The sequence below is a fragment of the Equus przewalskii genome, chromosome 15, assembly GCF_037783145.1.
Source record: "Equus przewalskii isolate Varuska chromosome 15, EquPr2, whole genome shotgun sequence".
NCBI lineage: Eukaryota > Metazoa > Chordata > Mammalia > Perissodactyla > Equidae > Equus > Equus przewalskii.
In genome coordinates, this window is record NC_091845.1 from 38,798,266 (window position 1) to 38,814,019 (window position 15,754).

General features: G+C 56.8%; 1 protein-coding gene across 19 annotated transcripts; it reads left to right on the plus strand.

Moving 5' to 3' along the window:
- Positions 1-1,147: 1,147 nt before the first annotated feature.
- Positions 1,148-14,055, plus strand: MST1R (macrophage stimulating 1 receptor). Of its 19 annotated transcripts, none has more exons than XM_008529774.2 (20): positions 1,148-2,700; positions 5,854-6,042; positions 6,117-6,245; positions 6,422-6,592; positions 6,904-7,064; positions 7,426-7,591; positions 7,704-7,840; positions 8,000-8,161; positions 8,257-8,350; positions 8,493-8,702; positions 8,804-8,950; positions 9,030-9,192; positions 9,362-9,463; positions 9,539-9,745; positions 10,086-10,166; positions 10,318-10,499; positions 10,594-10,703; positions 10,968-11,133; positions 11,562-11,698; positions 13,476-14,055. In XM_008529774.2, the coding sequence occupies exons 1-20, from the start codon at positions 1,465-1,467 to the stop codon at positions 13,729-13,731; spliced, it is 4,206 nt and encodes a 1,401-aa protein (XP_008527996.1). In that variant the 5' UTR covers positions 1,148-1,464; the 3' UTR covers positions 13,732-14,055. The 19 variants fall into 19 exon arrangements, 10 of the variants coding, with proteins under 10 accessions (XP_008527996.1, XP_008527995.1, XP_008527997.1 ...); XR_011526974.1 differs by having other exon boundaries at positions 1,149-2,700; positions 8,490-8,702; positions 9,542-9,745; positions 10,278-10,499; XM_008529773.2 differs by having other exon boundaries at positions 1,149-2,700; positions 8,490-8,702.
- Positions 14,056-15,754: the final 1,699 nt, after the last annotated feature.

A 15,754-nucleotide genomic window follows, 5' to 3' on the forward strand; every position in this document is an offset into this window, starting at 1 on the left:
CAAGAGTATGGGCTGGGTGGGGGAGTAGAGGAGATACAGCTCCCCAGACCAGGCTGAATCCTGTTGGCCTGAAGCCTTCTCCCTTCCCCACACTCTTTACCCTTCAAAGCCCTGGAACCCACAGCACACAGGTCCCTTGGACCTCAGCCCAAGGGTCACTCTATGAAGCACCCCCAGGCCCACCTGGCTGAAAAGGCTGTCAGGCTGAGGATGTCCCCCAATGCCTCCCTCCAGTGTTGAAGGGGACCAGTTACCAAGGGGCAGCCACTGAGGTCCAGGTGAGAGATGGCAAGAGCAGACCTAGTTGCCTCCTCTGCCCTCACCCCATATACATCATAGCCTGGAGAGAGCTCTGGGCAACCACCTAGTCAGAATAACATCCTCATTTCAGAGACTGAGGGGCTGAGGCCCAGCTAGGCTAACAGAGGAAATTAGAGGTGCCCTGAGAACTAAAGCTCATGCTTCCCCGACATGAGGGGCCACTGGAGCAGAACCAGAAAGGAAGGCTAGCATTGTATATTTTGTTATCCCCATCCTACAGCTTCCATATACTGAGGCAGCAGTGGAGGGACCAGGGCTAGGGCTCGGCCTCCACATAAGGTGCCTCTCCTCTGACTCTGATTTCCAGCCAGCAGGGCTGGCCCCTTTTATAACCCTATCACCCTGGGTGGGCCAGTGCAAAGCAGCTTTTGACATGATCCAGTCACTGACAGCCCAGGGCAGACCTACAGAAAGATGGTTCCTCCCCACAGAGGTGTTCGTCACTCCTGGGGTCCCTCCACTTCTTCCCTCTGGTCCTCCATACATTCCTGGTCTCTGTTCCCCACACAGTGGGTCCCCCAGGCCTTGCCTGGGAACCAGCATCTGAGGGTATTGCTGTAAACTGGCTCCAAGGGAAGAAATGAGGCAGGTGGTTTTCCAACCCTCACTGACACTAAGGCAGTCTCCTCCACCCCCACCTTGGCCCAGCCAGTCGTTGGGGGCGGGATGGGACGGCTCAGGCCTACTTATCTCTCTCCAGGCCACTCCATCCACACCCACCCACAGGCCACTGAGAAAAGAGAAGGTGTAGGACCCAGGCTTCCAAGGTGGGCCGAGAGGCCGGGCTAGGCCAGGCCTTCAACAGGCCCCGCCCACAGAACCGCCCAGCGGCCTGGCCCCGCCCGCCCCGCGCGGCGCCTTCGGTCCGAGGCAGACTGCTCCAAGCGCCAGCTCCGGGAGGCAACTGGGACGGCAGGTGAGGCGCCCTCTCCGTTCCCTCCCCGTGTGTGTGTCAGCCCGCGCCAGGTGCTCAAACTCGAGGGCAGGAGAAGACGGTGGGCATCGCAGGAGCCCCGGGCCGGGGTTGGCTGCCCGAGAGCTCTCAGTACCAGCGCTGGACTCGGGTCCCTGTCCAGACCTCAAGTCCGCTCCCAGCCAGGCCCCGGCCTTTAGGAATCCCCCTGGGGCCCCAGTTGGGCCTCAATGACGCTCCTCCCGCCGCCGTCTCAGCCCACCCTGTTGCTGCTGCTGCTTCTGCTGCCGACCCTGCCGGCGACGGGTGGGTCCTGGCAGTGCCCGCGCACCCCCTACGCCGCCTCCCGCGACTTTGATGTGAAGTACGTGGTCCCCAGCTTCTTGGCCGGCGGCCCGATACAGGCTTTGACGACCTACGATGGCGCTGGGGAAGGGAGTGCCGTGTTTGTGGCCACACGCAATCGCCTGCACGTGCTTGGGCCTGGTCTGCAGCCAGTCGAGAGCCTGGTCACGGGCCCTGCTGGGGCCCCTGGCTGCCAGACGTGTGCGGCCTGTGGTCCAGGTCTCCACGGCCCGCCGGGAGACACAGATGCGCAGGTGCTGGTGCTGGAGCCGGCGCTGCCCGCACTGGTCAGCTGTGGCTCCAGCCTGCATGGCCGCTGCTTCCTGCATGAGCTAGAGCTGCACGGGACAGTAGTGCACCTGGCGCCGCCAGCCTGCCTCTTCTCTGCACACCAAAACCGACCCGAGGACTGCCCCGACTGTGTGGCTAGCCCTCTGGGCACCCTTGTGACCGTGGTTGAGCAGGGCCATGCCTCCTACTTCTATGTGGCATCCTCATTGAACACGACAGTGGCCGCCAGCTTCAGCCCGCGCTCGGTGTCTATCCGGCGCCTCAAAGCCGACGCCTCAGGATTCGCACCAGGCTTTCCAGCGCTGTCAGTGCTGCCGTCGCACCTCACTTCCTACCATATTGAATACGTATACAGTTTCCACTCGGGAACCTTCGTCTATTTCCTGACCGTGCAACCAGCGAACGTGGCAGCCGCTCCTGGTGCCTTACACACGCGCCTGGCGCGGCTTAACGCTGCCGAGACCGACCTGGGTGATTACCGCGAGCTCATCCTTGACTGCCATTATGAGCCTAAACGTCGGCGACGTGGGGCCCCTGAGGGTGGGCAGCCCTACCCAGTGCTGCGCGCAGCCCACACGGCTCCGGTGGGCGGCCAACTGGCCGCTGAGCTGAGCATCGCTGAGAGCCAGGAAGTGTTATTCGGGGTTTTTGGGGCTAGCAGAGACAGCAGCCCCGGTGTGAGTCCCAACTCTGTCGTCTGTGCCTTCCCCATCGACCTGATGGACACTCTCATCGACCAAGGTGTAGAGCGCTGTTGTGAGTCTTCGGTCCATCCCGGCCTCCGGCGAGGCCTCGACTTCTTCCAGTTGCCCAGTTTATGCCCCAACCCGGTGAGCAGAAAGAAGGGGTCCTCACCTGGAAGCACAGGGCTGAATCTAGGCCGCTTTCCTTCCACCACTGAGAGGGTCTAGGAGGAGGAGGGCAGGTGGGCAGAAGTTTTCTTTTCCACTCGATTCCTTAGTGCTGGGGGTGGTGTGAGGGAATAGGCCAAAGGCCACACTGGAGGCTCATGTCCCCACCAGGCTAGCCCCTGTTGCTGTCCCATTTTCTTCTTTCACCCTCTTACCTAGCATGGCCTCTGATTTTTTAGGTAGTTTCCCTGATTATGTGAGAACTGGACTGCATCATAGCTGTCTCACTGCCAGTCTGGGTAGAATGCTGGGTGTCCCTTCTTACCTCCCCACCACACATACCCTCAAGGACACACACAGAAAAACAGCATAGCCCCCGCCCTCCAAAACAGCATACCCCCCGCCCTCCCCGCCCCTCACACAGGCAGCTGCTCACCAACAGTTTCACTTTCCCTGTGGGAGCGCTTGTTTTGCTCTGCTTTTCAAAGAGGGTGGGGCAGGAGTTGTTAGAGAATGTTCCCCCACCCCAGTTCTAGGGAGCGTCCTGAGCCTTGGAAGTTTGGAGGGCTTCACTGACCCACTCATCCATGACAGTTCTCCATGGGGTGTTGAGGGAGGACCTGGGATGTGGTAGGAAGGCAGCTTGGCTCTAGTAGATTCCAGGAAGGTCATCCCAGTCTTGTGCAAACAACTATAAACATCTAGGGATGAGTAACAGCCTAGGAAGGGCTGGTTGGAATTGGCTCACCACGTAGGAGTCCCAGACTTTCTTCTGTAGCTGGGGCCCTGCCCCTTCTCACCCTAGACAGGAGGTCTTCCAGCCCATGCTGAATTAGGGGCTTTTTCCAGCAGACCCTAACCAGGTTCTCTCCAGCCATGGTGGCAGCAAGGGGAACAGAGACAAATAGGACATTCTTTACAAAGCTTCCCTAAGGACAAAACCGAAACCTATTTCTTGAAACCATTGAAATAGTCCCACCCTAGATTACAAGAAATTAAACCAAGGAAATGGGGTGAACAGCATTGGACAAGTGGTCATTCAGAGAGCTGACCCACAGTCACTGCTCTCAGAATCTCTGGCTGCCATGTGGCCCTGGCCCTGCTGTGACCTTCTCCACTGACGCCTTTCCAGTTCCTATTGATGCGCCAGACATGGGGTGAGAACTTATATACAATGAGGGGTGAGGAATCTTCAGCCTCCCTCCCTCAGCAGAGTCCATCTGGTTTGAGGAGGCCCTAGGAATGGAGATCCCTTGTCTGGGCCTGGGAAGCCCTGCCTGCCTTCCTCTCCTTCCCTCTGGGGAGTCAGAACCTCTCCCCAACTTGGCTAGTGGTCAGTGGGTCAGAAGACACCCAGCACAACTGGGCAGTGCCAGGCTCCAGGAGAACTAATCTCAAGCCCTGCCCACAGGCTGGCCAGGCCCCTGGGAGGTGTATGAACCAGTCTGTACAGTGTTTGTCCAGTGACTGAGCATGCAGCCTCTGGGGCAATACCCACTGTATGCTCACTGTGGCTGGCTTCAGGAAGCCTGAGGGACTCAGAGCTGGTACCTGCCCTCCATGGGTTCACGTAGGGTTCGAGTCTGGAGGAGTCACCCTCTATGGGGCATTGGATACTTTTTTTTTAAAAAAAGATTTTTAAATTTTTATTTATTTATTTATTTTTAATTTTTCCTTTTTCTCCCCAAAGCCCCCCAGTACATAGTTGTATATTTTTAGTTGTGGATCCTTCTAGTTGTGGCATGAGGGATGCCACCTCAGCATGGCTTGATGAGCAGTGCCATGTCCACGCCCAGGATCCGAAGCGGTGAAACTCTGGGCCACTGCAGCAGGGCACGCGAACTTAACCACTCGGCCACGGGGCTGGCCCTGGCATTCGACACTTAAGTCCAGTGTTTTCAGAAGCCAGGGGCCCCTAGACAAGCCTAGGGACCCAGAGCTAAGGCCCTGGAGCCCAGGGACAAGAAGGCTGGGGTGTGGCCCTGACTAGGGTAGGGCCTCTTTTCCACCCCACAGCCCCACCTGTCCCTGAGTCATGCTGAAAACACCTGGCTGGCTTCTGGCTAGAGCCAGGCCCTTTATCCACCTCCAGTGAGAACAGAATCTCAGTCCTCACCCACCTGGCTACAGACCCAGAACGCATGGAGTTTTGGATCCCAGCTCTGCACCTGGTCTTTTTCCACCAGGGCTCCTACTCAGTGCTGAGGTTTCAGGAATGGGTTAAGCATTCTTGGTCTGATAGGGGCCTCTTATCAGCCTTGAGGAGTGCCCTCAGGGCTGGCGAGGGAGGGTCTCAAGCAACTAGGGCTACTGAGCCCGGCTGCACTTTGCACCCAGCTTCAATACCTTGCATTCATAGACTGGCTTCCTGGCTTCCCAGAGGCCTCCGCAGCCCTACCTTGGGACACTGAGTGCAGCCCCAAAACACTTTCCCACTAAGAGCAAGGGAGAGGTTAGTGTCTCCCAGTCCTGAAGGCCTAGCCTAGCACCCAGGGCTTTAGGCCTTGGTTTATCCCTTTTGTACCCTGAAGGAGGGTGCAGCTGGAGGTTCAGGAAGACCTTTGGAGATTCAGGGAGAAGGATCATGTTACCAACCCCTTGCTGGCCGATTAACCTCAGAGTTCAGCCCCCTTATGCAGGTGTGGAAACAAGCCCACAGAGGGGACAGAGTTTGCTGAAATGCAGAGCAGAACCAGCAGGGGGCGGGAGAGGACTTTGACTAAGAGCTCAGACTTCCAACCTGGCTCCTCTCCTGAGGGGATTCTAAGTCCTTAGACAAGTGAGCAAACCTCTCTGAGCCTGTTTCCTTATCTGTAAAATGGGGATGAGGAGAACACCCCACACTACAGGGTGGTTGAGAGGACAGAATGGGGTTGAATCTGTAAGACTCTAACTCATTATCAGAATGGACGTGGCAAGGTAGGGCAAGGTGTAGGGGGTGCCGGCTTTCCAGCATGGGCCTTCTTCCCTGGCCTTGCTACCTCTGAGAGCCTCATGGATGAGAGGGGGCTGCGGAGACTCTCCAGCCAGGCCAGGTAAGGGGTGGGAGTTTAGCTGCTGTGGTCACTGACAGAGGCCCCAGTGGGTCAGTGCATGTGGATGAGCCCTGACTCCTTCCCTGATGCTCCCCAGCCTGGCCTAGAGGCCCCCAGCCCCAATGCCAGCTGCTACCACTTCCCTCTGCTGGTCAGCGGCAGCCTTCTACGTGTGGACCTGTTCAACGGGCTGTTAGGACCAGTGCAGGTCACCGCGCTGCATGTGACACGCCTCGACAATGTCACAGTTGCCCACATGGGCACAGCTGATGGGCGCATCTTGCAGGTAGGTCTCTCATCTCCATAGCCCCTTATTCCCAGGATCCCATCCCCATTTTGCTCACAGTTGACCTGTCCCAGGTGGAGCTGGCCAGATCTTTCAACTTCTTGCTGTATGTATCCAACTTCTCACTGGGCAGTAATGGGCAGCCCATTCAACGGGATGTCAGTCGCCTTGGGGATCACCTGCTCTTTGCCTCTGGGGACCAGGTAAGGTGAGCAGGGACAGGGCCTGGGGCCAGGGTTGTGGGAGCACAGCCTCCCTACCCAAATCAGGGAGGCAGTGACACAGGTCTCACCACCCTGAACTACAATGGGATCAGGGAGTCTATGGGGCCTAGTCCCTCCCTCCAGTCATCCCTGAGCCGCCTGTCTGCCCCTCCAAGGTCTTCCAGGTACCTATCCAAGGCCCTGGCTGCCGCCACTTCCTCACCTGTTGGCGTTGCCTGAGGGCACAGCGTTTCATGGGCTGTGGATGGTGTGGGGGCATGTGTGGCCGGCAGAAGGAGTGTCCTGGCTCCTGGCAACAGGACTATTGCCCACCTGAGCTTACTGAGGTATGGCTTGCCTGGCAGGGCACAAGTAAGATGGGACAAGCTGGGCCTGGGATGGGGGGTCAACAGGTCTTGACCATGATCTTCCTCAGGCCTGGGATGTCCTTAATATCTCCAAGGAGGAGATTCTTGGCAGAGGGAATGGCACAAGCAAAGACCTGGAGGCAGAAAGGTGCTTGAGTGAGGACTAACAAGTGACCTAGAATGACTGGAACCTGGGGCAGGCAAGGGGGTCAGCAGAAAAGTCGGGAGAAGCAGATAGGGCTGAGAGTCCTGGCCCACAAAGGGACTCAGGCTATCTGCTCCCCTCTCAGTTCTACCCCCACAGTGGACCCCTAAGGGGCAGCACAAGGCTGACCCTGTGTGGCTCCAACTTCTACCTGTACCCTGCTGGACTAGTGCCTGAGGGCACTCATCTGGTCACCGTGGGGGAAAGTCCCTGCCAAGTACTGCCCAAGGACAGCTCAAACCTCAGGTACCACCTGGTCCCTGCCCTTCCTATCCCTGATGGAAGCAACCAAGCAGCCCCTTCTCTGTGAGACCCTGTCCTCTGCTTATCGGGGGGAGGGAGGTATGGGGCAAGCTGCAGTGGCTCTGGCTGCTTTGTATCTGGGGAGATATCTCTGTTCCTTCTTAAGCCTGCATATGCCCTACCTGTCCGTTGAGTCATAGATTGGGCAAAGTTAGTCTCTGCCCTGCCAGAGCCCTTCTACCCTGGAGGAAGGCATGGGTGGAGAGATGCCATCCTCAGGCTTAGAGGAGACCTGTGTTTTGTGGCCGGCATGCAACTAAGCCTGTGTGATGCCCAGCTGACTTTAACTTCCCCGGTCCCCCAGCCCAGTGCCCCGGAAGGACTTTGTAGAGGAGCTTGAGTGTGAGCTGAAGCCCTTGAGCACACAGGCAGCCGGGCCTGCCAACATCAGCCTCACCGTGACCAACATGCCAAGGGGCAAGCACTTCTGGGTAGACGGCACCTCCATGCTGCAAGGCTTCTCTTTCCTGGTGAGGCCATCTTGCCTTGTCTGTGCCCTTGGCCAGCTGGGCAGTACGGGCAGGGAAGGGCTTGGAGTGGAGGGCCTCCTACTGCAGGTAAGCCACCTCCATACTCTCTTAGGAGCCAGTGCTGAGAGCAGTACAACCCCTATTTGGCCCAAAGGCAGGGGGCACCTGCCTCACCCTTAAAGGCCAGGACCTGTCTGCAGGCACCAGCCAGGCTGTGTTGGTCAATGGGACTGAGTGCCTGCTGAAACAGTAAGTGCCTGCAGGCTAGGAAATGGAAAGCCACCCAGGGGAGCCATCACCAGGTGGGGCTTGGATCCCTGTCAGGGCAGGGGTTCGGCAGACCATTGGAGGAGGTGGGCCTGCCTTTCACATGAGGGTGCCCCTGAGTACAATTCCCCTGTTCTGCAGGGTCACTGAGGGGCAGCTTTTATGTATCACGCCCCCCGGGGCTGCTGTGGCCAGCGTTCCCATTCAGCTGCAGGTGGGAGGTGCTGAGGTGCCTGGCTCCTGGACCTTCCACTATCAGGAAGACCCCGTCATTCTGAGCATCAGCCCCAACTGTGGCTACACGTAAGTGTCACTTCGTTGCCTGCTCTGGTTTCCTAGGAATGAGGGAGCCAGCCTCAGAGAGCACCCCAAGCCTACCACCCTGCTCTCCTTCACAGTGGCTCCCGTGTCACCATCCATGGCCAGCATCTGACTTCAGTGTGGCATTTAGTGCTATCTTTCCAGGATGGGCTTAGGGCAGTGGAAAATAGGGTGAGTGGGCACTGGCAGCTGCCCAGTGGGCACTGGCCAGGACGGAGGAAGGCCAGACAAGTTCCCTGACTGGTCTGGGCTGAGAAGACTGGGGTAGCCATAGGTGGGATGCCTGGCTAACCATTCTCATGGGCCCCAGCAGTGTGAAGGGCAGCTCCCGGAGCAGCATTGGTGTCGCCTGCCTGAATACGTGGTCCGAGGCCCCCAGGGGTGGGTGACAGGGAACCTGAGTGCCTGGGGGGATGGAGCTCCTGCCTTCACACTTCCTGGCTTTCGCTTCCTGCCCCCACCCCATCCACCCAGCACCAAACTGGCCCCACTGAAGCCTGAGGAGCATGCGATTAAGTTTGAGGTAAATGTAGGGGATGGAGGGTGGGGAGAGTGGAGGGTTATGGGTGAAGCCTGCCCAAAGTAGATGGGAGCACTGGCCAGTCCCCATGACTGTCTCTGCAGTATATTGGGCTGGGCTCTGTGGCTGATTGTGTGGATGTGAACGTGACCGTGGGTGGTGAGAGCTGCCAGCACGAGCTCCGGGGGGATGTGGTCATCTGTCCCCTGCCCCCCTCCCTGCAACTTGGCAAGGATGGCACCCCACTGCAGGTAGGCAGCTCAGCTTGCCCTCCACAGGAGACATGGGCTGGGGCCTGCAGGCTGGGCCTAAGCTGCCACCTGCCCCCAGGTCTGCGTGAATGGTGAATGTCACATCCTGGGCAGGGTAGTGCAGCAAGCCCGACAGAGGTTCCCACAGAGGACACTCCTTGGTGTCCTGCTGGCCCTGCTCCTACTTGTGGCTGTACTGGCCACTGCATTAGTCTTCAACTACCGGCGGAAGAAGCAGCTAGGTGAGTTCTCCACTCCCATCCTGACTCACGCCAACCCCTAAACAATGGCATCTCCGAATCCATATATCCTCTCTCTGTCCTGACCTTTGGGGTCTGCCTACACCTCCTGGGTGGGGATTGGCCTCTAGGAGCTTGGAGAGGCTGGCCATCAGGGGCTGTCTTTCCACAGTCCTTTCTCCAAACCTGGATAACCCGGCATCCCTGAACAGGACCACTGGAGCTGTGTCTCTACCTATGCTTCACTCAGGGTCTGACTGCAGAAATGGCCTTGGTGAGATGGTGGAGGAGCTAGAAGCTAGGCTCATACCCTCTGCTCCACAAGTCCCTTACTCCCTCTCCTTCACAGCAGCCCCTGCCATTGATGGTCTGGATTCCACCACTCGGGTCCACAGAGCGTCCTTCTCAGACAGCAGGGATGGGTCCTGTATCCCACTGCTGCAGACAGAGTCCATCCAGCTTGGGGACCTGGACTCTTCACTCTTGGCCGAGGTCAAGGATGTGCTGATTCCCCATGAACATGTGGTTACCCACAGTAACCAAGTCATTGGCAAAGGTATTATGGCCAGGCCAGGCGGGGCTGGGGCAGAGATGAGTCCTGAGATGACATGGCCTGAAGGGACAATTGGGCAGGACTCTGCTCTGGATGACCTTGGGCATACCATACAGCCTCTCTGAGCCTCCATTTGCTCATCTGTAAAAGAGGAATTCTGTCTTCAGTGGGTTCTGATGCACATTAAGTGGGCACAGGAGGGCTGCACGCTATGCCATCATGTGGCTGCTGCTTGTTTTTAATGTCAGATTGCCAGTTGGTGCTCTGAAGCCTGGTTGCCAATGAGAGGGTGTGGTGTGAACCCTGGGCACTGGGGCCCCTCTCACCATCTCTCCCTCACCAGGGCATTTTGGAGTTGTCTACCATGGAGAATACACAGACAAGGCCCAGAATCGAATCCACTGTGCCGTCAAGTCACTGAGTCGTAAGTGGAGCAGAAGCTGAGAGGGTCCTCATCCCTGCTGTGCTACCACCTTGTTGAGTGACCCTGAGCAAGAGACCTTTCTTTTCCATTTCCCCATCTGACCCTTGTAAGGGGATGCCCTGCCCTGGGCCTGACTCAAGCCACTCTGTAGGCATCACAGAGGTACAGGAGGTGGAGGCCTTCCTACGTGAGGGACTGCTCATGCGTGGTCTGCACCATCCAAATGTGCTGGCTCTCATCGGTATTGTGCTGCCACCTGAAGGGCTGCCTTGTGTGTTACTGCCCTTTATGCGACATGGAGACCTGCTCCGGTTCATCCGCTCACCCCAGCGGGTCAGTGCTCAGCTGGTCCTGGGTTGGGGGGCTTGGGCAGCAGCTGGGGATGGAACTACTCTGTCCTTGCTTACTGACCCTCCTGTGCCCCTAGAACCCCACGGTGAAGGACCTCATCAGCTTCGGCCTGCAGGTAGCCCACGGCATGGAGTACCTGGCAGAGCAGAAATTTGTGCACAGGGACCTAGCTGCTCGGAACTGCATGTGAGGGGCCAGAGCTGTTGGGGTGAAGCAAGGGGCCAGGGCACCAGGGTACACAGCTGCCTAAAGGCACCTCATGGAAGGGCCCATGCTCCAGCCTTTGCTATGCAGCCTTGGGCATGTCCTCTGCTCTCTGGGTATCAGTTTTCCTGTCTGCCCAGAGCAGGCTTGGATTGGATGCTATGACTCTGAAACCTTGTAAGGGCATAGAACAGGTGGGTTCAGGGCCTGGTGGGGGCCAGTCCTGAGTATGATTTCCCCTCACAGGCTGGATGAATCATTCACAGTCAAGGTGGCTGACTTTGGTCTGGCTCGCTATGTCCTGGACAAGGAGTACTACAGTATTCGGCAGCACCGCCATGCTCGCCTACCTGTCAAATGGATGGCACTGGAGAGCCTTCAGACCTACAAATTCACTACCAAGTCTGATGTGGTGAGGCTTTACCAGCAACAGAGTCCACATGGCCGAAGTGTCCTTGGTGAACAATTGGCCTTCCGTTAGGCTTCAGATGATGATCTGGGCCCAGGGAATCCCCAAGCTGGGCTGCCCCCACATGCCATTGCCTGTCTCTTGGGCAGGTGTCAGGTAGAATCTGATATCTGCCAGGGCAAGAGAAGGCTGTGAATTTATTGGCTCCTCACAGACAATCCAGGTCCTGCCCAGCTCCACTCTGGGCAGGTTCAGCTGGTGGGAAGAGACAGAGGGAAGATGCTTGTGAGGTATTGAGGAATGGACTCTGATTGGGAAGTGGAGCCCCCTATTTCCAGCTAGAGGGCTCCAGGAGGTAGAGGACCTGGGGAGCCCACCTGCCCCAAAATTTGGGGTAGAGTTGAGTCACCTCCTCTCTTCCTCTCTCACAGTGGTCGTTTGGTGTGCTGCTATGGGAGCTGCTGACACGAGGTGCCCCACCATACCCCAACATTGACCCTTTTGACCTCACTCACTTCCTGGCTCAGGGTCGGCGCCTGCCTCAGCCTGAGTATTGTCCCAGTTCTCTGTGAGTATGTGGAGGGGGTGAAGGGGAGGGAGCTGGGCCCCTGAGACAAGGAGGGAGCAGGAGACAGAGTTCATGCCTGGCTCTGTGAGTGATCTTCTTGTTGACCAAGAAAGGGACTCTCTCTGGGCCTCAGTTTCCTATCTGTGGACTGGTTCTGTCCCCATTCAGGGCTGGGTGCTTGGAGGATATCATGGTTGCCATGGTAACAGCATTCCCAACTAAAAGTCTGGGTTGAGGCCTGTGATTTGATTTCCCAGCACTCCTCTCCTCCAACCCTCGCCAAGGGGGGCTGTTCTCCATCTTTTTCACTCACTTAACCTCAGGGAAAGGTTTCATTGGCTCCCACCTAGCCCCCTCCATGTTTTCAGATGAGATATTTTCTCAGTGGATGTAGTTTCAGATTCCCTGTTCCCAAAGGCATGGTGGCAGCCATGTTGTCATTAGTGCCTATCAGGTGGGTTTAGTTTCAAGGTTCAGCTTCATAAGCAGTACACATGCCTCAGCTGTGCCCAGGTCTTTGTGGTTAGAACAGGAAGAACCAGGTCACAGGTAAAGGTAGTTGGTGATTCTGTCTCAGGCTGGACTCAGACGGGTATGAGTAACCCTTCCTCACAGCCCTGCCTGTCTTGAGTTTGATCTTTATTATTCACTTCACCAATGTATCTGCTTTGAAGTAAGGCAAATTCACTGCCAATCTGCCTCCAGGTCAGTCTCCCTGAAACAGACTCTGAGATGGAGATTTATGTGCAGGGCATTTATGGTAGGTAGGGGGCAAGGGAAGCAAGACTGGGCAGAGGGAGAAGTTGGGCTGAGATGCAGATGCAGCAGAAGCCACAGCCCATCCCACAGGGACTGCTTGATCTGGGATAGGCCTTCAGAGTTTCCTGAAATTGAGATCAAGGTGCCAGGTCTTTGAACCAGACCTTAATCAGTCGCTGGTCACAGCTGTCCCCGAGGAGGGAGTATGAGCTTGGAGGAGGCAGTTTTTTTCCGCCTAGGGCAATTCCTAGAGAGGGTATCAGCCATGAGCCATCAGCAGCTACTGGAAGAATGAGGGAGGTAATCCAGATAGCATACACAGCATCCACTATTCCAGGACAAGTCCCTTCTCCTCTCTGGGCCTCACTTTCCTCATCTGTAAAGCTGAGATGATAATAGTACCACCCTCAGAGAGTCTGAGAATCATATGAGATTATTGTGTATAGGGCACTTAGAGCATCATTTAAGGCAGGGATGACATTCCCAAGATAAAGGGGAATGTACTAGGACCCACTAGGAAAACCCAGAGAAACTCTGCTTGGGAACCATGGTGCCACTGGTACTGCCCCACCTGTCCTTGTCTCAGGCCTTTTAATCCCCATTTCACTGGATCTGGGCTTCCTTCCTAAAGACATGTGATGATAACCCTGATAGCTTGTGAGCTGGGTCCTAAGCTAAGCACTTTACAGGCATCCACTCACCTTATGCCCCAATAGCTCTGTGATCAGAGGAGGATCCAGAGGCACAGAAAAGTTAAGGAACTTGCCCAAGATCACACCACCCAGGTCACAGGGCACAGGAACCCAAGATCTTAATCCCTGAGGTAATTTGACCTCTGCCAGAGTGGGAAGGCAATCACAATGATGAGAAGAGCTGCCCCTGATTGGGCAATGCTAGGCACAAGGCCCTGTCACCTGTCCTCACCCCTATGTGGCCTGCCAGGGGGTTAACGGCGGGCAACCCAGAATCTCTGGGTCGGGATACACACCCTCCCCCTGAAGTTTCCTTCCTCTTGCAGGTATGCAGTGATGGAGCGCTGCTGGGCAGAGGACCCTGCAGCACGACCCACCTTCAGGATGCTAACAGGGGAAGTGGAGCGCGTGGTGGCCGCACTGTATGGCGACCACTATGTGCAGCTGCCCACGGCCTATGTGAACCTGGGCCCTGGTGCCTTGAATGAGGTGAACATGCCCCTGGAGCAGTCACCATCCCCACCCATGTGGAGGAGCATGGGGCAGTCCCGGCCCCTCTCAGAACCACCAAGCCCCACATGACCTCAGCCCTAGGCAGGCCCTGGGGGGCCGGATCAGCATAGCAACCCAGGAGTTAACCCTAAGCTCCTTCTGGGCCATGCTGGGTCAGGAGGAAGCTCAAGCTGGCCTCTGCCCTGTCTCTGCCCCTTAACCTTGAGGGATGATAGGAGGGGAGCAGGGCTCATTGGCCTCTCACTCCACAGAGGGAGCCAGTGAGGGCGATCCTTGATGCAATGAGTATTTATGGAGCACCTGCTATGTGCCTGGCCACCATGCACAGGGGACTCAATGGTGACCACACAGACACTGGCCCTTGAACCAGTAAATGAACAAATGAATATTCAAGTGCAAATTGTGGTGAATGCTATGAAACAAAAAGGCTGCTTTGAGGGAATGAAGGACAGCTTTAGATAGAGAGGTGAGGAAAGCCACAGCAAGAGGTGACATTTTTGCTGAGAACTTGTCAGGTGGGAGCTGTGCCAGAAGCAGCTGGGGGAAGAGAGTTTCTGGCAGAGTGAGTAGCACATGCAAAGACCCTGAGACTGGAAAGGGCTTGGGTCAACAAGAAGGCTCCAGAGAATAGGAAGGGTAGGGAAGGCCCAGATCCAGGTTACAGGGCCCTGGGGACTTTTAGATGGGAACCAAGAGGGGTGGGTTGTGTACCCAGGCATGCAGCAGCCAGAATGGCTTCTCCCACTGCCCAGTCTGCCTGTCCTGTTCCCTGGACCCGATTCCCTCTCCAGGGCTCTACGTGAAGCCTCCTGTACTCCCTCCCACCCCAAACAAACACACTGCAGAGGTATGGAGGCCTGTTCCCTTCTGCCTCAACCCTGCCAGCATTGCTCTTGCAGCCTTGAGAGGGATGAGCCAGCAGCAAGGCCTCAGCTCCACACTTTCAAGGCACCAGCTTCCAGGTGCCGACAGCCCAGGCTATTTATACTCATCAAGGCTACTGTACAATAGCCACTAGAGGGGCAGGCTCCACTAGAGAACAACAGCTCCTTCCTCATACTACCCCTCTCCTACACCCTTGATGCTAAGGAGGTAGCTGGGCCCTTCTGGTGTGGATGGCCAGGGTACCAGGGTGGCTGCGCCCAGGACATACATCATGGTGGATCCTCTTTCTTGCTCAAGACCCCCATGGCCTCTATCCTCCCAGTTGGGAGACCCCAGCTCACCCTAAGGGGAGTAGGCTTCCTCCCCTGTGAGTCCCCAGCATTTTGCCCTGTCACAAGTGGAACTCTGGGTTTGAGGCAAGAGCTCCCTGGTAAGCAGAGTGGACGTCTCCTTGGGACTGGAGCTGCTCAGCTGTTCTCTATCTGTACTGCTGCCCACTCTGTCACCTAAGGCCAGGGGGACACCCAGCCATGAGGACCCTAAGGACTCTGAGGACAGGTGGGTAACGCTTAGAAGGGGACTCTTCTGCATAAGAGCAGGGATCTGAAGATCAGGGGCCTATGAGCTGGAGAGGGGTAGAGACAGACTTTGTCTGCCTGCTTGCTACTGCACCTCTGATGCCCATCAGTGCAGCCACAGATGAGGTTGTAGCCTTGCATGCTTGGCTGGAGAACCCTTGTCTCTGTGTGGGAGGGAAAGAGTTGTATCACCCCTGAGGCTGGGAGAGAGGTGGGTGCAATGTCCTGGAGTACCCCCATAGCTGTGGCCCCCATACCAGTTGGAAAGGAGTGTCTCTATCTCTCCAACTTGCAGTCCTCATTCCCTAATCTCATCCTGGCAATCTAAGGGTCATGCAGCACTCTAAGCCCTGGGTGGGGAGTGAGGAGAAGGCCCAGGGGCTTCTCTGAAGATAGACTGAGGCTCCTTCCCCAGTGAGCCTCTGCAGCTCGTGGACCACTGGCTCATCTCTTCATAAGAGAGGGGCTTACAGAGGAAGGGGGTCTCTGGATGGGAGGGAAGCTTAGTGAGGAGAGGGGTGCCAGAGAAGGGAGATGGAAGAGAGCTCAAGGGGTGTCAGATTTCCTGTGCAGCCAGATTGTGAGGCTTTGGGCCTGTTTCTGGGCCAAGGGCCCTCAGGGCCAGGATT